At 44.0% G+C, this 23775-nt stretch overlaps 1 protein-coding gene across 1 annotated transcript; it reads left to right on the top strand.

The window, feature by feature from the left end:
- Window positions 1-242: 242 nt before the first annotated feature.
- LOC128415823 (fatty-acid amide hydrolase 1-like) lies at window positions 243-22855 on the top strand. Its single transcript, XM_053392536.1, has 15 exons — window positions 243-657; window positions 6404-6517; window positions 7697-7840; window positions 8835-8968; window positions 11897-12103; window positions 12792-12832; window positions 13502-13626; window positions 15018-15143; window positions 15898-15995; window positions 17066-17165; window positions 17586-17626; window positions 18722-18761; window positions 19989-20097; window positions 22369-22514; window positions 22617-22855. The coding sequence occupies exons 1-15, from the start codon at window positions 490-492 to the stop codon at window positions 22743-22745; spliced, it is 1722 nt and encodes a 573-aa protein (XP_053248511.1). The 5' UTR covers window positions 243-489; the 3' UTR covers window positions 22746-22855.
- Window positions 22856-23775: the final 920 nt, after the last annotated feature.

Genomic DNA, 23775 nt, shown 5'->3' with positions numbered 1-23775 from the left:
GACTCGTTCTCATGACCAGGGGAGGAGAAGAGGCTGGGGTTGCTGCACCTTTAACGTAGAAGGGAGAAAATCAGCTGCTGGGGCTTGTTACGCGAGTTACACCCGCTGACATCCCTTCTTCTTCCCAACTACAGTATTAAAGGCGCAGGAGCCCCGTCCTCTTTGGCATGTGGCGACCCTCGCTCAGCCACCAGAGCTTCCCATCCTCCGCCGCGTTACGGACCAGAAACTTGTCCCTTTCTAAATCGCAGCTAGGGGTTCTCGGGCAGCAGCACTGTATATCCGGGAAACCCGGATTTTAACGGTACGGGTAGGAGGAAGGGATGAAAACAGAATGCGTTTCCGGGGCGCCGCGTTTGGAGAAATCCGTGTGGGAGTCCAAGCCCCTGAATCCAGTCTCCGCCCTTTGCGGAGGCCGCGCCTTCCGGAGCTGTCAGCTGGCCGCGGAGGTAGCGGACGAAGCAGTAGCCGCGCGGGATCCTGACGAGGATGAGCGTCAGCCTCATCTCGGCTCTCTTCTGCTGCTCGGCGGCGACGGTGCTCCTGCTGCGATGGCGGCGGCGGAGGAAAGTCCAGAGGAAGGTGGAAGAGGCGAAAGAAAGGCGAGAGCGCGCACTGGAGCGAATGCTAAAAGCTGTCCGAAAGTTCAAAGAGCAGGTAGGTGGCGTCGGGCTGGAAGCGGCTACTCGCTGAGCGCACCTGATTCCTGCCTCGGGGGAGGGGGCAGCTGGAGACACCGAGCAAGGGTCGTCGGAAAACCCCCGAAGCGGAAAGACCGGCTGGCTTTGTCCCCCTGGAGGGTCACGGGGCAGAGCCGGCTGCAGCCCTAACGTCGAAGGTTCCTCCTGTAACTTTAAGGCTGTGGTGAGAAGCCTCTGTCCTCTGTCCTCAGTGTGTGTGTGAATGCACACACCAAGCCTCCTCCTTCCCAGCCGCTCCCCCTACTGGCCCTATTCCAGCGCGCGATGTCCTCCTTCCCCTGTTGCAAGGTGTTCTTGGACTCTGATATTCAATTACTTTTCCTGGATGGAAGTTGGAGAAGGGGTGTGTGTGTGTGTTGCGCGCTGAAGCTAGTCTGTTGTATGAAAGCAATTTTTACATGCATTGCTCTGCTCACTTTAACTTCTGAATCTGTGCACCACTGGTACGTGGCCCCCAGAAGGGGATGGCGGCCCCCAGATTGATTCCGCTTGCCCGTGCTTTAAGGGTTCCTAAAAGGGAGCTGTGCCTTTTCACAGTGCTGTGGCAGAGAGAGAAGCTGCATGGACTCTGTTCTGTGCAACAGTTGCATTTGTGGCAGAAGTACGTCCCACTAGATTGATCTTGACTCATTACTATGTACTTTGTGGCAACTTCCAGACACAAACATGTTAAGTGTGAACTTTAGTCTACAAAAGCTTGTGCCTGCAGAAATCTACAGTGGTACCTTGGGTTACATACGCTTCAGGTTACATATGCTTCAGGTTACAGACTCCGCTAACCCAGAAATAGTGCTTCAGGTTAAGAACTTTGCTTCAGGATGAGAACAGAAATCGTGCGCCGACGTCGTGGCAGCAGCAGGAGGCCCCATTAGCTAAAGTGGTGCTTCAGGTTAAGAACAGTTTCAGGTTAAGAACAGACCTCTGGAACGAATTAAGTACTTAACCCGAGGTACCACTGTATTTGCCTCTGCTGCCATGGTTTTTTGTGGTGGGAGCGGGTGGGGCTGTGGTCTAAACCACTGAGCCTCTTTGGCTTGCCGATCGGAAGGTTGGCGGTTCAAATCCGCACAATGGGGTGAGCTCCTGTTGCTCTGTCCCAGCTCCTGCCAACCTAGCAGTTCGAAAGCACGCCAGTGCAAGTAGATAAATAGGTCCCGCTGTGGCAAGAAGGTAAACAGCGTTTCCGTGCGCTCTGGCACTCCTCACGGTGTCCCATTGCACCAGAAGCGGTTTAGTCATGCTGGCCACATGACCTGGAAAGCTGTCTGTGGACAAACGCTGGTTCCCTCGGCTGAAGCGAGATGAGCACCACACCCCATAGTAACCTTTGACTGGACTTTGTGGTCCAGGGGTCCTTTACCATGGTTTGTGGTATTAAGAACAGCCAAGCACTGAAATGTGGTAGAATGATGGTGAAGAAAGTTTTGCTTGCTAAACTTATGTGAGTTGGGCTGGGCTGGTGACTGAGGTGTCATAATCCAATCAAAGGCTTGGATTTATTTACCGTAATTAACAGTTCAAAATAGATTGAGAGATAGTGACTTGCTCAGTGAGCTTCGTGGGTGAATTGAAATTTGAAATTTAGTCTCCATGGTCCTACTCTAACCATTACACAACACTGATAATGATGATTTTTAAAGTATGTTGTAGATTTCAAGCTCAAGAAAGCTTAGGTCGAAGAACTGGAAAGTTCCCAGTGATTTTCAGAAGTCCAGCAAAATCACATCTTACGTGTGCTCAACATATGGTTGCAAATTCAACCATAAGTGCTCAGTGGTAGGGCAGGGAGAGGGGGGAGGAAGTGTGGGCCACCCCACCCACTGTTCCACTCAACAAGTGGCCTTGGAGTGAGTGCGATTCCCTCACTGAGTGTGGTTAGGACAGTACAAGACCCTGAAATGCAAGCCACCTACCTGTCCCAGAGCGCAATGGAAGAAACAGTGAAGAAACAATGTGGCCACAACAAGTCCAGTCTCCAAGTAATCAAGATTTGAGAGAGAGAGAGAGAGGAATTCATCAGGCCATGTCATCAAGTGCTCCACTGGCTGTTAATCTTAATGTGATGGAGTGTTGGAAGCACTGGTGGATGAAGGTGGGGGTGGGGGAGTGGGCCACCCCAGGTGCCATCAGGGGGGTGGTTTCATCGCGGCTGCCCCCGTCCCCCGGGATGCTTGGCGCTCACCACACACGCCCTGGGACGCACACCGCTCAATGTGCACCCCCACAATGCATGCCACGCCCCCACGGGTAGTGAGCCACGCCCCCTGGGACATGCACCACGGCCCCTGGGACGCGCACCAGCCACTCCCCCAGATGTATGCCATTCCCAGTGCTGGAGCAGGTAGCTCCACCACTGGTTGGAAGGCCTTTAGCACTGTCACCACTGTACCACTTCTGTTATCCAAGAAATGGATGCAGTCAAGCCTGAATCAGTCTTGCAAAGGAGGCCGCTCCCATGTTACCAGCCAATGAGTAATTGTGTCTGAGAGTTGCTGAAAGCAGGTTTTTTGATCAGTATCTTCAGATCGAGTCAAGTGCTCTTTCCAGAAGATTGCGTTAGGTTGTGCAACAAAAATAGTTTTAGCAGCATCCCTCCTCTTGCTGTGTTGAAACACAAGCACTTGCTTTTATATTTTATTTAGGATTTTCTTGTTTTACAGAAGTGTAATGCCTCGTATTTCCCCCCCCCCCCCATGTAACATTTTTACAAATCCGTTTCATTTGTTGAGGCATTAGGGGGAGAAGAAAAAAAAAGGGGGGGAAAGAAAGGGGGTGGAGGGAGGGAAGATGGATGGGGGTGGGGTCAGGTGGTGGTGTTTCTATTATGCTTAATGTATGTAGAGTTTGGTGTCAGCGTTGCTTGTGTTGTTCACTTGTGTTCCTTTGGTGGTGAGAGAGTTTGGGGTTGGCCTAGGGTGTGATTGTTTGTTTGTGATTGGCTGTGGTGATCTTTGTTTTCGTGTGTGAGTGGGGTGTTCTGTGTTCTGCTTCCATTTGGTTTACCAGTTCGTCCAGTTTCTTGTTCACATGTGCATTCTCCTCCCGGTATTGCTCTATTATTCTTTCTTGCATTTGGTTCTTGTTCTCTAGAGCTTCCACTTTGGAGGTTAGATTGTTGATTAGTACCTGCATGGGAGCCATTGTGGCCTTCAGTGTTTCTTCTAATCGTGCTTCTAATCTTGCTTCCATTTCCCTCAGGTCTCGTTTCGTTACTGGGCGGTCATCATCTTGAAGGGGAGTTATGGTCTTAGCATTGTTTGCCATCTCCCTGGTTGGTGTCATCTCAGTCTCCCTAATGGTTTTGGTTTGAGGTTGGCTTGGCATCCTCTTGGAGTAGAGCGGTGGTTAGGAGTTGTGGCAGTGGTGGTTCCTGGGTATTGTTGGGTTGCTGAGCTGATCAGGCATTGCTGGCTGGTGGCTTGTGCAGAGCGTTTGGATTAGGTGGTCATTTGTGTCACTTCTAGCCTGTGTTTTAAGAACTTCTGTAGGGCTTCTGTAGTTGCCTCAGCCGTGCCGCCAAAGCGAGGGGGGGGCAGGTAAGAAGATGAGTAGATTAACGGACAGACAGTTCATATAAAGGGAGGGGGTCAGCAGGTAGAGATGCAAAAGATTAGGGGGTGGGGCCAGGGGAAATATTTGTTTCGGAGGGGGTTGTATATACCCCAAAGGGGTACTGTACTGGGGTCCAGTTAAGGTGGAAGTTGGGGTTGGGAGTGCACTCAGAAGCAGAGACAGACAAATAGGCTATGTGTAAAGGGTGGAGGGAGTAAAAGGAAGAAGAAGAAAGAAGAAGGGGGGAGCCGGGGGGAGAGGAGAGATTGGAGTATAAGAGAAGAGAGAGAGAGACAAAAAGAGAGTTGAAAGAGAGAGGAGAGATAGTACAGTAATATCAGCGGTAATAGATTGCAGCAATAGTTTTAGCTATAGTATGAGGGGGGCAAAGTATGATACAGTGATATGAATGTGTGTATGTGTTTCCTTTAGGGGAAGGGGGGAGGGAGAAAGGGAGGAGGGAGAGAAAAGGAGAGGAGGAGGGGGAATGGTGGGAAAAGGAAGGAGAACAAAAGAGAGGGGAGAGGGAGGGAGGGAGGGTGAACTGTGGCAATGGTATGGGGGAAAGTCTTATTTTAAAAGAGGGGTGGGGGGAGAGGGCTCCCCCCTCAAAAACAATCTGACGAACAGGCTAAAAAAAGGGGGGGTGATTTTTTAAAGTAAAGGGGATAGAAAACAAAATTGGGGATGGAAAGTGAAAGGTGGGATAGAAGGAAAAAATAAGGAGGGGTGAAGAGAGAGAGGGGGGAGAGAAAAAAGGAAGAGAAAAATAAAAGGGGAGAGTTGAGGGGGAGAGTATCAATAGCAATAGCAGTGATATGGAGAAAATTTTTGTTTTAAAAGAGAGTGGTGGTCGTAGCAGGGGGGCGAAGGATTCCCCCCTCAAGAAGAAGCTGACAATTAGAATAGAAAGGGCTCTAAAAAGAGGGGGGGGATTGTGTGTGTGTTGTTGTTGTTGTTGTTGTTGTTGTTGTTGTTGTTGTTTTTTTAAAAAACTATTTCCCCCTAATTATTATTATTATCTTTTGTTTGTAAATAATAATAATAATTAAAATGGTACGGGTAGAAGATAAAAATGAGAATTAAAGGTTTAAAAAAATGTGTTTTTGTGTGTGTGTATATATATATATATATATATATATATATATATATATATATATAAGTTATTTTATTTTAAAAAATGAGTAAGGTACGAAGAGGATAGGTAAAAGAGAGTGGAAAGTCTGGGGCGAAGTGGCAGTCCCAGGAAATGACCTGTGTTGTTTCAGGGCTCTTTTCTGGGTACTGCCATTTTAATTCTTAAGAGGGGAGTTTGAGGTGAAAATAAAATGAGATTTAAGTTGGGGTGTGTGTGTGGAAAAGGGTGTCTTTAAATAGTGTAGAAAAGGTAGAAACAACAATAAAAATTCAAGTAAAGGGTGGCTGCAGCAGCAGTGGCCCCTCTTTTAAAAAGAAGAATGATAAAAGTAGGTATATGGGGGGGGGATAAAAAAGATTTAAAAATTTTTTTTAAAAAAAAGGGAGAGAGAGGGGGAGGAGGAAGGGGTTAACAAAAAGGGGGTTAAAAAAAAAGAAAAAGAAAGGGATTAAAAAGGGTAGTTTCTTCCTTTCTGTGATCTCCTTTGTCATGCGGCTTTTCGCTGTTTTCCTTGCCGCTGGAGCTCTGGTCGGGCTCAGCCACTTGTTTTTTCAGAGCCTCTTTTTCCTTCCCGGTGCTCACCTACCTCTCCTCTTTTTTCCCGTCGGCAGAGATGGGGGCAGCAGCGGTAAACCCGGGGCTCCTTTTTCTGTCTTTCTTTTTCTTCCTCTCTCCCCTTTCTTTCTCCCTCTTTGCTTTAGCTCCACTGTTCTCCTGGTTTTGGAGCTCCTCTGGGCTGTTCAAGCACTTGCTTTTATAATGTGGGATTATAGAAGCAGTTGGTGTGAGTCAGCAATGTAGTATGATTGCCAAATATATATATATATATAAAAATGGACTCGATCAGTGTTTAGGGGTACTCTCATTTTCCTACTCATATTGAAGTACTGCCCCTCAATGAGACCAAACTTAGATTCACAAAATGTTTAGGGGTATGTGTACCCCCCCAAAAAAACCCCACTGGACTTGATAGTTTTAATTTTTATTATTATTATTACTATTTCTCCTTCAGAATCCAGGTCATAAACTGGAACCCATCTTGTCTTTGGCTCTTCCTGAACTCTGTGGGAAACTGAGGGATGGATCACTCTCACCTGAGAATGTCCTCTATGCCTACATGGACCAGGTGAGGTGTGGCTGACATTCCACCAAAAGCAAAGGGAAATGAGTGTGGGGAAGGGAACGTGATGGCCAGAGTGAAGTATTGGCTGGTAAACTGTGCCCTTTGTTCAAGGGAATCCAGGGTGAAAGGGAATTGACCCCGACTATTGACAGCTGCTAGGAGCTTGTGTTCCTGCTCCCTGCCTGAAAAATCACTCTGCTCCTATTTTCTGGATTTGTTTATTTGCCCCAGTTTCTTTCCCTGCTCACTTCTTGTATCCTGGCTATGAGACCCTGCCTGCAGACTCACTGTATAATGTATATTATAATACCTGTACAGTGCTTAGAAAATTTTAGGTGCTTTGTAAATGTTGAATGCTTGAAGGTTTTTGCATCTATGTTATTGTTGTTCATATAGCGCCAATATTGTCCACAATGTTTTGCACTTAATTTGTTCCCTGTGTGCCACTGGGGACTTAGTACTACAGCGGGAACGGAAGTGGTTTTGTCACTCAAGCAAATAAATGCTACATAGCAGACTGTAAATCCTTTGTCTGAACTTCGGTCTGCTGCTCAGTGTGCCAACATGGATTTCCCTTGCATTCCAACCCTGAACCGATTGGTTTGAAAATTAACTTTCATTGGAAAGAGTCCAGAGGAGGAGGACAAGGATAGTGAGGGGCCTGTTGATCCAATCCTATGAGGAAAATTAGAAAGAGTTTGCTATGTTTAGCCAGGAGAATAGATGGTTAAGAGGCAATATGACAGTGGTCTTCAAATATTTTTATTTATTAATTAAATTTGGGTACTGCCCTTCATCTGAAGATAGCAGGGCAGTTCACAACATCAAAATATAAAATGAGAGCATAAGATACATAATAAAATAAAACAATAACCCCTCCCCTTCACACAAACACATTATTTCATTTTGTTTATTAAACTTGATAAGTTGCATAGATGGTGGAATAATAATAATAATAATAATAATAATAATAATAATAATAATAATATTTCTACCCCACTCTGGGCTGGGGAAACTTTATTTCTATTGCTCTAGTGGGTAGAACCCAAACTCCCAAGTACATAAAAGGGGATTTTGACTTAACCATTGGAAAGTATGTCTTAATTATATGAGGTACTAAGCTGTAGAACAGACGGCTTCGGAAGGTGGGTTGAACTGATTGCCTTTTCCTGCTTTTCACAGGCCTTGAAAGTGACTAGAGATGTCAACTGTGTGACTGATTATCTGGAAGATTGTGAGTCTCAGCTTCTGCACGTGAAAAGTCAGGGGAAGAAGGGTTTGCTCTATGGCATTCCCATCAGCATCAAGGACTCCATTGACTGCAAGGTACCACCAATCTTGGCCATGGGCAACAATGCCCTGTGCTCATGTGTCAAACCAGTAAATTTGTAGAGAAACCATGTCTTAGAAAAATTGCTGAGGCAAACTTCTTATTTAGCAGAATCTGAGGGGCAGGGTGGGATTGGCAATGTAGCATGATGTCTATACTTTTTGCAGAAATGAGACTTGGATCTAAGGTTGCCATATTTCAGAAAGTGAAGATCAGGGCACAAAGGTTGTTGTTTTTGGCCAAAGTTCTTGACATTTAAAAGCTATTTTTAAGGAAAAGCGGCACAAATAATGGTTTGCCATACGTCTGGATTTTCCTGGAAATTTCTGCTGATTTCTGCCTGGACACTGCTTCTGACTGCAGTATTCTGGGTATGTCCAGGAAATTCCCAATGTATGACAACCCTACTTGGATCCCATTTCTTGGGGTCTGATTCATTCAGAATGATGTGCTGTTCCTAATTTGGGGGCAGTTTTTCAGTGCGACATGGCAGTTGCATAGTGGAGCTTCCAAAATTTGATGTGATGATCAGTCTTCTAATTGCTTTCATATGTGTCAAGATCCAGCCCCATCACTTGCAGAAGATCCTCTTTCAAGTTGCATTGTAGTAGGAGATATGTGTTTGGTTGTGAATGCCCTCCTGCACATAGTGGGGCATTATCTTCTGCTGGGTCAATTCCTTTACAAAACCAATTGCTGTGCTAGAATCCTGTGTGGAGGGGAAACCCTACTGAACAGTGGCAGTGGGACTGACCTGTTAGCCTTCTAGTGTACATGTTGACATGAACGTAGCCATGTTGGATACAACTGATACTCGCTTCAAATTTCTTCATGGATATAACTCTCCATCATCAGGAATATTACTAGCCAATTCATATGTGAAAGAGCATTGTGACTTATACTGCAGGCAGCATTACTGTTTGATATCCGAAGGATCTGGGGTAAGAACCAGATGTCTTATCTCTGTTCTCTTCCTCACCCCACACCCAGGGCCATGACTCCACACTGGGCCTGGTGAAGCATCTCAACCTGCCTGCAGCAACAGATGCAGTTGTCATTCAGGTGTTGAAACATCAAGGAGCAATTCCATTTGTAAAAACCAATGTTCCTCAGTCTTTATTGAGGTAAATCATATAATCCCCCCCTTGCTATATTTCTGTGTGGGCATTTACAAAAATAACAAATACTATGAGGAAAGGAGTTGAATATGGTTCACCTGTAGAAGAGATAATTCAGGGGCAACATGACAGCCAAATGTTTGAAGTCACATACTGTAAATGGTAGAGCAAAATTTTTCTTCTCTGTTGATCCAGAGCTAACAGGTTCAAATTAAATGAAAGAGGATTTTGGCTGAACATTGGGAAGGACTTCCTGATGGTATGAACTATTCATCCGTGGAACAGATGGCCTCAGAAAGGGGGTGGGCTTGCCTTCCTTAGGTAGTCACCTAGACTGCTTAAAAAACCAGGTAGCAATGGATTTCCTTGATCAGTAGGGGGCAGCTAGATGACCTTTGAGATACTTCCCAACTCTGATTCTATGCTTTAATGAAGTTTTATTTTTTGTAAGTTAATTGAGCCTCCATTAAGGAACTATAAACTACACTTGTTTCTGTTCCTTTTGCCAGAGAGTAGCTTTCGTTCAGTTTATTTGCTCGAGCCTGTTACTCTAGGAAGAAGAGTAAGCGAAAGAGGGAATTTATACTCTCTCCCTTGGTCTGCTGAGTGGTGCATATATCAGAAACTTCTTACTTTGCATGCTCACAATACTGTGAGTGTCAAGAATTCTAATATCAATAACTCCAGTCTATAGATATTGTGCATTGGCAAGAGGTTGGGCTAGATTACTCTGATTCTTTAAACTCAATAGGTGTTTTCAGACATCAGAAGCCTGGGATGACTATGTGATGTGTGAAAGCACTTTTCTGCGGATAAATAGAAGATGAAACAAATGCTGTCAGACAGAAGTTATGAACTGAATGCTGCAAAACTGCACCCATATGGTTTAAAATGGGCCTTCTAGAAACAATCACAAATGTGGGTTTTTTTTTTTGTTCTTTTAGGCATTTAAACTGTTGGGCATTGTTGTGATTGCAGTGGAGTGTGGCAAGTGGTTTTGTTAGCTAGGCAACAAGACTTTTCCAGAGCTCTCTATAGCTTTGTTTTCTCTTGAAATCAGCCTCTGAATAGCTGTGGAATAGTTGCTTCCTGCTTGTCAAGTGGTAAATGACCCCACCTTCTCTCTCAACCCACTGCCCACCCAACGCTTTTGTTGTGATGGGCAACTCTGTGGTAATGAGAGGATTGGTAACTTGCATCATGCTTCATTAGACAATTCCTGATTGTTTCATTTTGGTTTTTTTAAAAAAAAGATATTTATTGAAATTTTCAACTTTAATACATTAAAAAAGAATCAAAAAAGAAAAAACAAAAAAGTTTAAAAACACATAAAGTTCACAATCCTTATTTTTCTATAACATATTTCCCTGACTTCCCCACACCTCCCCTTCTTATATTCCAATTCAAATTGTTAGTTCAGCAAGTTCTTATCCCTAATTTTTGACCTTTTTCTATTTAGTTCATTTTAAAAAACCAATTTTGCCTTATCCAAACTTAAACATCAATACTTATACATCAGTACTCATTCTTAAAACATTTTTCTAAAGTCGACCCAAATTCCCTTCCACGAATTCCCCAATTGTCATACAAATAACAAAGCAAAGTAAAAACAAAACAGATTGTAATTATGCACCCTTTGGATTCCCAAACTCCACCCCCCCCTTTCCCGGTTTCAATCCCCAACAAATGTCCATCAGTCTTAGTCTACTATCAGCCTGGAGATCTCACGTCCGAGGCTCTTAATTCTCTCTCAATTCCTCTCTGCTGGTTTTTTTGATAGTCCTTAATATTAAACACCAGATCTCGGAGAAGCTCTGGCCCAACAGGATCCATGTTTCTTCCAGCCAGACCTCCATACTTAAAAGTGGAGCCCGAATCTTGTTTCTTACTCCTTTCAAGTCCAAATGTCCCCAAAGCTCCAACTTCCACCTTAAGCAAATTTATAATCCTTGGGTCTTCAGATCTCCACATAAGGAGATCTCTCCATTCTTCAATCTCCAATTCAGACCAGATTTTCGACATCAAGTTCTTATTTTCCTTTGTAGCCATCATGTCAGGCCTCTGGCTCTCCTGATTGTTTCATTAAGTTGGTGTTTAAAAGGGTATGTTCTGACTCCATATTTTGTTAGGTGCCTCATGAATTCTTGTGATTAAAGGGCAGGGTAATATCTGAGACTGGAACATAATGACAGGATTTGTTTATTTTATGCACTGGATTTTAATTCTGCCTTTCTGCCAAGGCACCTGAGGTGGGTTACAATTTTAAAACACCAAAACTACTACATTATATAAAAAGTACAGTGGCAGAATCCTCTTGAGCCACCTGAGTCAGTGGTATGTGTGCTCCATGGCCTGGTCTCCCTCAGTTCTGCCTTCCCTCAGTGCACACAGGTCTTCAGCAGCCCCAGGGAAGGTGGGAATCAGGTGCCCTGAGAAGCCTCTCAGGCCATTGCTGGTTCTATCAGGAGCTGATGGTGTGTGTACCCTCTGGCCTGGTCTTCCTCACTTTTTAGTGTGGCAGCACCTACACTTTGGAACTCCCTGCCTATTGATATAAATCAGGCACCTTCACTGTATACTTTTTGGTGCCCGCGAAAAGCATTTTTTGTTTAGGCAAGCCTACCTGGATGTTTAGAAAGTTGATGCAAGTTTTAATCTGTTTTTAGTCTATTGTTATTTTACTTTTTGAAAGTCTTAGATTGTTATTGATTCATCTTATGGATGAGTTTATCCTTTTTTTGTAAACTGCTTTGAGGGTTTATCCAATCAAGTGGTGCATAAGTGTTATGAAATAAGTAAATGAATATATTTATATAGGGGGTTGGGCAAGGGAGCTGCAGCCATGTCACGGATCCTATCTGGGACAGGGGGCGGCAAGGTATATTTGACTTAGCTGTGGCTTAATCACCTGACTGCCTTCTCTTGTGTTTTTAGCTATGACTGCAGCAACCTGATCTTTGGTCAGACGCTCCATCCTCTGGATCATTCCAAAAGTCCAGGTGGTTCTTCAGGAGGCGAAGGTGCTCTTATTAAAAGCGGAGGATCCATCCTGGGCTTTGGTACAGATATAGGAGGCAGCATTCGTATCCCGGCTGCTTTCTGTGGAATTTGTGGATTCAAAACCACAGGTGGCCGAATTAGGTACAGTGCAAGTTTGCAGCCTTAAAAGACAGCATTTAAGATATATATATATATATATATATATATATATATATATATATATATATAGACTAAAGCCTTTCTTGGGGGCTGGTGGGGGCTGATCTTCGCAGGATCTAGGTTCATTGTACACATAAAGGCAGAAGACTCCCAAGAATCAGGCAAGCTGTTAATCCTTGGAGCAGAAAGCTACAAATTTAAGTTCTTGCACAGGGACTAAACTTGTTGGGGAGTTAATTCTTTCTTTCTTTCTTTCTTTCTTTCTTTCTTTCTTTCTTTCTTTCTTTCTTTCTTTCCTTCCTTCCTTCCTTCCTTCCTTCCTTCCTTCCTTCCTTCCTTCCTTCCTTCTTTCAAAATGGGCAGCAATCCTATACTCTCTTATCTGTGAGTAATTTGCATTGAACTTAATGGGATTTACTCTGCCAGTCTCTCAACTTTTCCCTGCTTGGACAAAAGGCCTTTTGAGATTTTCCTTTAATGGGATGCGCTAGATTGCTGGCTAAGATTTATCCCTTCTTCAGTGGAGAGAACCCTCAAAGGGTTGAGAAGCAGCATCTCTGCTGGGGTCTGGGAATAGATTCCCTGTTAGAACACAATGGAAACTTAGGTGTTGGAAACCAGCAACCCTTAAAGCTGTGCTGAAACATCTTCTCTGGTGATCTTTTCACAGCAAAAAAGGAATTATACCAAGCATTCGTGGGCAGAAATCAGGTTGGTGATTATCATTTGCTTGGAAAGAGTGAGATGTCTAGGTGGTGGAAATGTGGTCATTTTGAATTCTTACATAGTAATGGGTTAATCCAACTTTATACACTTTTTAAAAACAACAACAACAACACTCTATTGTGTCATCCTTTTTAAAATTGCAAAATGAGTTCTAAAAACATGCTGTTAGGGATGTGTGTTGATATTTTGCTGTCATGTTGAAGTAGAAATCTTCAGTCCTGAGGACCAGAAGCTTTTTTAAAACTGAAGTGATTTTTGGGTGGCAGCAGATGTGGAAATTCTAGCAAGAAAGGTCTCTGAGCTGAGGTCTGCATGTAGCCCACACTCTTCCTGTAATAAATAACTGACCAGCTTCTTCCATAATTCCTTTTACAGTAGTATTTCATTTGCTTTTCAGATATCACAGGTTATTTTTAAAGGCTTCTGTTTTCATTGTTTATTGAATAGTGAAGAGATTCTAAAGGGGTGTTAGGCAGCAGGGCAATTTGTTATGAGTTAGCTTTTACTGGATTTCTTCTTACTTGCTTTCTGTGGTGAAAGAGCTTCAGTTAGTGCTCTGATCCCCATGATGCCCTGCTCCCAGAAGTGTTTTCTCTGTTTTGAAAGACGATCCTATTGTCAAGACGTGTTGTTCTCTTTTATTTTTTATTCCAGTGATTGCTGGCATAGGGCCAATGGCGAAAGACGTTGACAGCTTAGCTCTCTGCTTAAGAGCTCTCTTGTGCAATGAAATGTTCCGGCTGGATCCCACAGTGCCTCCCCTCCTCTTCAATGAGCAGGTGAGAGGGCTGAAGGAAAAGGCACCCTCCTTTTTATGATAATCAGATGCATGGTGAAAGCAGTAACATTGCTCTGCCCTTCCTTTTGGGCCACTTCCAATATGTGGGATAAAAAAACAACACCTTCTGTACTGATGCTCAAGAGTTTAACATACAGTATTCACTGCTAACAGACACACATTTATTTAGTTGCTGAACATTGGGGGGAGGGGTTTGTCTAAATACTTTACCCGAGCAATCTGGCTATGATTCTATGACCAGCCCCAAACCTGGGATCTGTGTGTACAGCATAAACATTTGCAGGGAGTGATCCTTCATGGGCGCAGCTTATATATGCATGAGGGCTGCCTCTCTGCAGATGTCCAGGCTGGACATGGGGAGGAGACAAGGTTAGTTGGCATGGACCCCCTTTGTACCTTGAAAGAACTGGGGTGACTAAGGTCCGAGAGGAATAAGAGTGCTTTCCTTTCAGTGCAAACCTTGAGCTTCACAAAATGGAGGTTCTGGTGCTCATTTCTATGGGGAATGTTATATCCTCTGCCCTAGAAACCTTCACCCTAATCCCAGGTGTGCTGGAGTGTGCTGTGATGAGATGCAACAGTCTCTCTTCATACACTCGGAGGATGCGTTCCATATTAGTACCTCACACAGCATTGGCACTTTAAAGTAAGATCTAGCAGGCAGCTCTGGCTCATATTTTAAGTTCTGCTGCCATCCCAGATTGTGCAGTTTATTAGTCTATTCTAGTCTAGAGGGGGGGGTGTCTGTGAACATTGGACCTGTATTCCTGACTGACTGTGCTGAGGGCAAGGGTATTGTGGGGTGAAAGAGGTTAAGAACAACATGTAAATCCTTCTGGATCAGACCGGAAGCCTCCCTAGTCCTCATCCTATTCCCACAAGCTTGTGAGGGAAAATGAAGGGTCCTACTTACATGAGAAATTGCATAATGGTGTTCTTCAGATACATTCCTCCCTACAGAAATGGGTAGAAAATGGCACAACATCACCTATTGTGAAAAGTAGACTTGTGCAGATGTAGTGCAATCATTGCTTAAGGTACACTGGGAATTCAGATTTTCAAGATGCTTTCTCTTGGCATGGATATGGGATTATTCTGAGAAATATCATTGACTAGTAGAGAATGGGGCTGCATTCAGACCATAGATTGGAAGCACAACCCCGTCCCCAAGAATCCTGGGAGCTGTAGTTTAAGGGTCCTGGGAATTGTAGTTTAGTGGCTGGTGAACTACAGCCCCCAGGATTCTTTGGAGGATAAGATGTCGACACTTAAAAGCTTGATCTAGTGCATCTGTCTTTAAAGACTCCAAAATGATTATGTTATGTTTTGATTTCCAAACTGTTCTCTTAACCTTGTGATCATTTTATCTAGGTGTACTCCAGTTCTCAGCCCCTCCGGATAGGTTACTATGTCACAGATTCCTTCACTATGCCAAGCCCTTCCATGAGACGGGCTGTACTAGAAACCAAGCAACTTCTGGAAAAGGCTGGCCACACGGTATGTATCTGTCTCCACACCTACAAACACCCCCCTCCCCACCAACACCACCTATAATTCCATTGATGTCCTGGGCAAGAGAAGATGGGGTGGCTAAGAAGTAGAAAGGAAGGAGTAGAAAGTCAGTCATATTTTAATGAAGAAGAAAAAAGTCCTTAAATGTGTTTCCTTTTTCCTTTTTCCTTTTTTTCTGGTGCTTTACATCTTAAAGAATGAGAACTCAGAATGACCAGTATGCCATGATAAGGTGGGGTTGTGACTTGCTGCACTATGCTAACTTTAATGCCTCCCATTTTCTTAAGCTTATCTGCTGATCCTAGACCTGAACATGGACAATACATGATGATTATTTGTGTCTGGCTTTAGACTCGGTATTCCTCACTGCTCTAACCTCAAGCATAGCCGCATATAGAAATCTTTCATTTAAGTGGGGATGGATATTTTACTTCTTTTCTTTTCACCACATGATTTGGGGAGAAAATTTTGAAACTTGTCCAATTCCTCTAGAATGCCAGAATCTGGGCAGTAAGAAATAGCTTCAGTTGAGGGTTGTTTGAAAGAAACAACATCTGCCTCCTTCTCTGGAACTTGCTGTAGTTGTCACTGCCAGGAAGGTTGGCTGGTGTTCTTGTAAAATGCTTTCCATGAAGAATGAATGAGTGATTTTTTTTTTTTTTGCAAGTCAGAAGTTTACCTTTGCATGGCATTACACAGAGAAAGATTCTCATCCTGCACTCTCGCTTTCCTTTTCTAGCTGGTCCCCTTTAAGCCCTGCCACATAGATGATTTCATGTGTAGCATTTCTGCCAAGGGCTTGTTTGCTGATGGCTGTGCCACTTTTTTAGAAGGCTTGTAAGTATTCCTGTATGTATAAATGCTGGCATGTGTATATGCACCCACACCATTAAACCCCAAGAAGAAGAAGAAGATTGGTTACTTACCTTACTTTGGGTGCAAAGGCTTTCACCATCATGTACTCATCAGCAAGATCCTGCTTCCATTTTTCACATTGGTTACTTAGCTAAGCATCTCGCTCATACCTTTCTTGGTGAGGTCACTGCTGCTTCTTCCCTTTCTGTTCTCTTTATCCTGCTGTGTTTCAGAGTTCTTTCTGCTGCATGGTGGACAAGGGGAATAATAATAATAATAATAATAATAATAATAATAATAATAATAATAATAATAATTAATAATAATATTTATACCCAGCCCATCTGGCTATGTTTTCCCAGCCACTCTGGTCAGCTTACAGTATATATAAAGCATAGCAAAACATAGTAAAAAAAAAAGCAAACCATCAGGATTTTTACCTGATGCAAATAAAAGTTTTTTTTAATGTTATTGTGCAGCATTTTAATTTCCATTCTGTCCTTTCTCTCCCAAGAGTCAGGATGGCAAAAAGGAGGGCAACAGAAGAGTGTGATCAGAAATACAGTGGTACCTCGATTTTCAAGCGTCTCAGAAGCCGAACATTTCGGTTTTCGAATGCCGGAAACCCAGAAGTCATGGCTTCCGTTTTCGAATGCACCTTGGAAGTCAAACAGCTTCTGCTACGTGTTTTTCAATTTTCTCAATGGAAATTGCAGACGGCCCTTTGTGCCTCGGTTTTTGAACGTTTCGGAAGCCGAACGATCTTCTGGAACAGATTACATTCAAAAACCGAGGTACCACTGTAAAACAAAAACATTAAGGACCACTGAAAACATTTTTGAACAGTCACATACTCTATATGCAACATATAACCTACAGGGAATGCCTCTGCGTGCCAGACAAGAAGGGATCTTTTTGTTAAGCGATCAGTGTTCCGTTCTGAACATCAGTAGCCATGGCTGATGGTTCTGTGGAGCTGAAATGGCTGAAGGTTTGGATAACATATAATTCACTCAGGGTTGTGCAACCTAATTGTCTTGGTTGCCTTTCAGCAAAGGGGAGTCTACGGATCCCAAAGCAAAGGAATTGGTGCTTCTAGCAAAGTTGCCAAATTGGTTTCGAAGCCTTCTATCCTGCATCGTCAAGCCAATAGTAAGTTCCCCTTCTCTAGCTCCTGTCTTGCTTTGCTGAAGAAGGCAGCCTATGGCTGTTGGTACTTTTTGAGAAGGGATTTTTTAGTCCTGGTGAATGGGCAACAGTTCTGATTAGCACTGCATTTTAGTGCAATGGAATGCTGAAGACACACTTCTTTACCTTTGACTTTGTGTGCTTTCAGGATCCACTCTATTCCTGTTACTGCGGGGGTTTTTTTTTTAAAAAAAACAGTTTTTAACATTTTTAATTCATGTAACCCACCCTGGGACCCACTAGTGAAGGATGATTTATTTACTTAATAATAAAAAAGAATGTTATACCTCCTAAATGGAAGGTACACTTCTGTTTGAGCATAATGTGTCTATGTAATGGGCATTTTCAGCTCAAAGCCTATCAGTCCTTTCTTTGTTTCCTTAGAGTCTTCGTATTTCCAAAATGCTGACAAGCTTAAATGAGAGGTAAGGCTTCAGGATGGGGGTGTGGTGGGCTTACAGCTTTCATATGCTAGCATTGCTAGCAGCTATGTTGTTCATGTCCCATTTGAACCCCCAACTGCAGTGGAAAGGCGAGAACGGCAACGATTCCCACTTGTTTCCTCCTTGAACTTGGTTCTCCACTTTCCCTGCCTGCTGTGGCAGGCAGGTCACCTGGTCTGCCACACAACCTGGGAGCAAAGAGTCAGGAGATGTCATTGAGGGTGGAATGGCTGGGAGGAGCATTCACTGATTTCTCCCCCCTCCCCACACGCTACCTGATCTAAGTAACTTCTGTGAAGGTCCAGGTGATGGCTAGTTTCCAGTGCTTGCAAATTTCAGCATAGATCAAAGCAGATTGGGGTTGGCTTTTCATATGGCCTCACTAAGTTCTGGTGCAGGAGTCTTAGCAGTGCAATTCTGTACATGCCTACTGAAAAGTAGTTCCTTTAGCTTTTCTGGAAAAATGCAGTCTAAATTTAAAATGTACAATAGCTGCCTTTTTTAAAAAAAAAAGCTTAATAAATTTAATTTTTAAAATTTAAAAATGCACAGTAGTATATTAAGGGGGTGAAATGCAGTTTCTAATCGCTGCTCCCTGCTGCCCTTGTGGTGCAAATATAGGTTGGTGCATTTAGGGGGGAACTGAGGCGGGACCTAGGAAGGTGCTTAACCCTCCCTGGTTACTTTTTAATTCCCCCTCAGCAAATCTTTAAAATGGGAAGCAACCCTGGTCACTGGACTGTGGATGTGTGACCTAGTTTGATGGAGGCACAGGTGGATTCATGAGCATGAATGGGGTTTTGTAGCATTCATCCCTTCTTCCTTACGAATGCCCCCTCAGTCCCATATATGCTACCTTAGCAAACCAAATATTGTTGGGGTATTGTGTAGTTTTGCCTGTAGCATAGGCCGTGACTAGCTCATGTGGTGGATTACAACCCCATCATCATCTTTGGCCATGCTGATGGGAGCTGTAGTCTGCCACACCTGGAAGGCACCATCTTGGTACGAACAATGAGCATAAAGGCTGAATTCACCAATTTCTCATTCACCTGCAGCTGCTTTTTGAATTTTCAGGTCTGTGAAAGAGCTTTGGGAACTTCACACGGAAATTGAGGTAATTTCCTTTTAGGGTTTTGTTGTTGTTAAGAGTATTTCAAGCTCCATAAATGTCCCAAGAAGTTTATGGGAAAGGCTATTATAACCTTTGTCAGCCTTGGACCAAAATCTTCCATCCTGTGAGAAATATTACAATATCTGTTTTATTTCAAATTGTAATATGAAAATCCAGCCAAGTTTCTAGGCTTACTCACATAGCCTTCTGCAGCTGTTTCCCCCAGTAATGTACCCAAGTGAGGTCTAGTTCTGACATAGCTTTATACAAAATCTTCCTTCCGTTTTAAATAACGCTGTACATTGAAATCAGTATTAAAAGACATTAGTGTAAAAGACATTAGCTGCAGTGTATTATTAGTCATGAACTTCATTTGGTCACAATGGCATCTGAATTGCTCTATATCATCTTGGTCCACCCCAGAGCTTTAAAAGTTCTAAAGCTCTAACAGAATACACACTCAATCCCTGACTTCTGCAGATAGGGCTGAGAGAAAACACCTGTCTGACACCCCAGGGAGTCACTGCTGGGTGAGACCAGATACTTGACTTAATCTAAGGCACTGTCCTATGTTCTTACATCCAAATGTGAACATGTGCAGAGAAGAGGGACTGCATATTTTGCTCCTGTGGCCACATCTGGTAGAGAAGAAATTGGGTGGAGAGGACCTATGGAGGCTGATCCCAATATGGCAGGTCTTGGCTGCTCTCCAGAGTTCTGAACTGTGTCCTTGAAGAGGACTCAAGCTGCAAGGGCACTAACAAAATGGCTTGCTGATGATTCCTTATCAGAAATTGCTGCTGCTTTCCAAGCCCCCCTTAAAATGTCATCTTTCCATGTGCCTGCAGCAGAAGTGACAGTTGCAGAGGATTTTAGAAACATGCAACTTTAAAGGGGCTTTATTTAAGTAAGTCTTTTGATTGCTGCTTTTTATCACAAGTGAGCCCAAAGCAGTTGATTCCTGTTTCAAACTCTGTGCTACTCCAGGGTACTCTCCTCTCCCCAACATCCCCATTTCTGCTGCCTTGGAGAGAATGTCATTATGCTCATGCTTGATTTGATGCTTGGATCCTGCCACTCACTTAACAGGAATTTTGGGGGTCAGGCCATGCTTAGTTCTTCCAGTTAGATTCTTGTTTGCTGCCAGTCATGTGCAGCCACTCATGCTGAAGTATGCCTGTTGCTGCTGCTGTTTTTTTGTTTTTGTTTTTAACTATTCTCCCCTCTTAGGAATACTGCCAGGAATTCATTGGTGAATGGAGGAGGCTAGATCTAGATGTGGTGCTTTGTCCTGTCCTGGGTCCTGCTTTTAAGATTGGGCTCCCTGGGAGACTGTCAGGTAATTCCACATTGCATGGGAAATGAAGTCTCCAGAGGGCACTGGTATATGTTGGAGTACTTTCATCTATACTGCAACTTGCACTGCATTCTGATGCTCTAAGCCAAGAATGGCCAACCTTTGTGTTCACAGAAGCCTCTTTATTGTCCAGACAATACTCTGTGGACTGGATGTACAGTATATCTTGTTGCACAACCTAACCCCCTTTTATGAGTCAGTGTGGCTTAGCAGCAATAGATTCCTACTTAAAAGGCACATATGCTTGGGTGATGTGTAGTGGCATTCATGTGCTTGGCAGAAGATCTTCTCAACCTGAGTAGGAGGTTGATGGTACTTCTTTACTTCTAACTGAATGTACAAGAGAGCAATGCAATAATAATAAAAAACCCTGATAGGAAATACATTCAGTGTATTAGTACTTCTTCTCTAAGTCACTGTTGAGTAGGGAATTGCAAACAAAACATAATGGAGAGCAAATATCTCTCTGGTTGTCTTCAAGCATTCTACATTAGTGGTTAAGCAAACACTCAAGGGAGGCCATTAGCTCTGCCCCCCTCCACAAGCTTAGAGAGTGAACTTCCAAAGTGGAGAGCCTCCTTGTCAAAGCTTCTAAAAAACCGCAGAGAGCCTATCTGAGTACAGGAGGCTCACTGCTTCTGAAGTTTGGCTTCCAATGCATGGCAGGTGACTGGAACAGCAACCAAGCAGAGGTGAGCATAGCTAACCTGGTCATTGCTGCTGTCCTCCCTCACCTGTTGACTGAACCCTAATATAGGATGCCTGAAGAGGGGCTTTTGTCAGGCAGCCTTGGGAAATGGTTTCTTTGCTCCAGTTTTGCTTGTAAGCAGTTTTCTTTAACCACTCCTTGATTGAAACTTGATAGTCACCAGACCCAAGAACAGTTGTCCTTTGCCTTGCTTTTAAAGTAGCCCAAGGTTCAGCTGGGCCTTACATCAGTGACTGAGGAGTGGTCAAAACAATTGGATAGTTGCCAGGATGCAGCACTGGAAGCCAAAAGAGAGAGATCTCCTGGCTGTGCCCTGCCTTTAATGGGCAGGCCACACCCCCTGACCGACTGGATTGGCCGGCCTGGCCATTGATGCAGCCGGGAAACTCCAATTGCACAGGGCTGGCCACCCACCCTCTGTGCACGGGGAGGGGTTGTGAGAGCCCGCAACACCACCTCCTCTTATGGCAGAAGTGGCCTTACCAAGCCCTTTGCTATGAGTGCATCTGATGTTGCTCCATCTCCAAATATAAATGTAAAAATGCAATAAGATGATCCAGGTCAAGTCAGCTGTGCTAATAAGACATTGTGTAGCAGCATGCTTTAAGGCAGGGTGGGGTAGCTGTGCCCCTCCAGATGTAGGACTACAACTCCCATTATCCCTGACCATGCCGACTGGGGCCGATGGGAGTTGGAATCCAGCAGCATCTGAAAGCCCATGGGTTCACAGCAACTTGTCACAAGGATTGCAGCTGGGCTTGGATGGGTGGGAGGGTTATTCCCATGCCAGCTCTGGCTTTAGAATAATTGCGAATCTATGCCCCTTTCGTGAGAGCAAGTGTACTTGTGTGCTGGAGTAATTGTGTAGATGAGAGTTTGCAGTAGTGGCCCATGTTCTTGTCAAACACCTGTCTCAGCTGCATGGTGGCAGTGCTAGTGTAATTCAGCTTTGGTGGTGTTCAACAAACTTGTTGCTTTAGCACGAGGATGACCACTGGTGCAATGGGACTTCTCACCCTTCTTGCCCCATGCACCTTCCTGAAATATGCTCCAGAGAGTTGGGGAAACACGTAGGACAGATTTGGGGGAAGGAGGAAGAGAAAGAATGAGAATATTATGTTGCACAAGGAGGAACCCTTGTGCTGATGGAACAATTGCTTAGCGCTGCATTGATTACATCCCCTCATGTGTTCAGTGGGTGCTTCCCCTGTAACATTTGTCAGGGCCTTACTATGTATGGGCCAATCTGATCCCATGGGGATTGATCCCATCCAGAAAGACGTTGCAGTCTCTTATTGAGGGCCACTGGCATGGAGAAGTCCCTATATGAAGTGGTCCATGTTTCATTGCTTGAGAGAAGTCTTGATTTCTCCAGTCGGTCTTCTCACCAGTAAAAGGAGGAGGAGAATCTGTCACGTAGGACTCGTAGTGGTGAATCGTATAGCACTCTCTGCTGTAGAGGGATTAGATAAAGTGCCAAAGAGATTGGACCAGGTGCCCTTATCTATACTTAAAAGTTTTAACCTGTCATTTTGACTCTGCAGTGGGAGCCAGTTACACCATCTTGTATAACTACTTGGACTTCCCCGCCGGGGTGGTACCTGTCACGTCGGTGACAGAGGAGGATGAGGAGGAGCTGAAGAGTTTCAGAGGGCACTATAATGATATGTGGGACAAGGTCTTTGTGAAGGTTTGTCGCCATGTTGTGTTTGGAAGCAACTGCTTTGTAGTGGGCATCAGAAGCCATTATTTGGTAGGAAAAAAACCTTATTGCCTTGTTCTGTCCTTGCAGGCAGTGCAAGGGGCTGTGGGACTTCCTGTGGCCGTCCAGTGTGTAGCTTTACCATGGCAAGATGAGCTGTGCCTCCGGTTCATGAAGGAAGTGGAGAAACTGACCCGGGAGAAATCAAACAAGAATTGAATGACATATTGCAGAAACTGATATGACGGGAAGCTGCGGCCTGCGCCTGGGAAGGCCCATAATAACCATGGACTTGTCTGTGCCTATTTTGATTAAATAACTGAGGTGCTTTTGTGTCTGGTGGTCATTTGTGGGCTTGCTGCAACAACGCAGCAGAGGTGATAGTTCATCTTCATTCAAAACTTCATACACTGCTTTTCGTTTGTAACAAATTAACAAAATGGTTCAAACTAGAAAACCACAATTGTCAGTGAAACCATAGCAGTCAGAAAGCCAGAGTTAACTGCTGACAAAAGCAGAGCAAGAAGAGTGGGGAGAGGCACAATGGGAAATGCCCTCTTCTAGACTCCCTCTGCCAACCTAACATCTGTAAACTGTGGCACAGTTCGAAGGGCCCCATGGTTGCACCATGGTAGAGACTGCATTGTGTTTCTGTGAATTCTTCCATTTGAAGGTTTCTTGCAATCTACTAGCCAATACAGTGGTACCTCGGGTTAAGTACTTAATTCGTTCCGGAGGTCCATACTTAACCTGAAACTGTTCTTAACCTGAAGCACCACTTTAGCTAATGGGGCCTCCCGCTGCCGCCGCACCGCCAGAGCACGATTTCTGTTCTCATCCTGAAGCAAAGTTCTTAACCTGAAGCACTATTTTGGGGTTATCGGAGTCTGTAACCTGAAGTGTATGTAACCTGAAGTGTATGTAACCCAAGGTACCACTGTACTGTGGAGATAGCCACACACAACCCAGTGGGTAGGTAGGGAGCTTATAGCTTGCTAACTGTGAGCAAAGTGTGTGAGAACTTGGTTCACCCTCAGTGCTGTGTGGTGGGTATTGGAGAAGAGCTCATTGAAAATGCAATAGTAAGTTACTCAGCAGCATAGGTTAGTATTTTATAAACTGCAAATGAGTTTAAGTTTGGAAATGAGTAACTGTTACTCTTTGCTAATACAGACCAAAGTCTATCCATCTCCTAGCCATTTTCTTCAGGCTTCTAAAGGTCAGGCCAATTATTTGTGTGTGCTTTCAT

The sequence above is a fragment of the Podarcis raffonei genome, chromosome 6, assembly GCF_027172205.1.
Source record: "Podarcis raffonei isolate rPodRaf1 chromosome 6, rPodRaf1.pri, whole genome shotgun sequence".
Taxonomy (NCBI): domain Eukaryota; kingdom Metazoa; phylum Chordata; class Lepidosauria; order Squamata; family Lacertidae; genus Podarcis; species Podarcis raffonei.
Note: the sequence above shows the minus strand (reverse complement) of the source record. Positions and strands in the feature narration are given on the sequence as shown.

What these genes read in the sequence shown, in the direction of transcription:
- LOC128415823 (XM_053392536.1), top strand. Translation starts at nt 490, where the DNA reads ATGAGCGTCAGCCTCATCTCGGCTCTCTTCTGCTGCTCGGCGGCGACG. An exon ending in CCCTCCTCTTCAATGAGCAG is followed by an intron (nt 13,627 to 15,017) that starts GTGAGAGGGCTG and finishes CATTTTATCTAG; the next exon opens with GTGTACTCCAGTTCTCAGCC. An exon ending in CCTGCATCGTCAAGCCAATA is followed by an intron (nt 17,166 to 17,585) that starts GTAAGTTCCCCT and finishes TTGTTTCCTTAG; the next exon opens with AGTCTTCGTATTTCCAAAAT.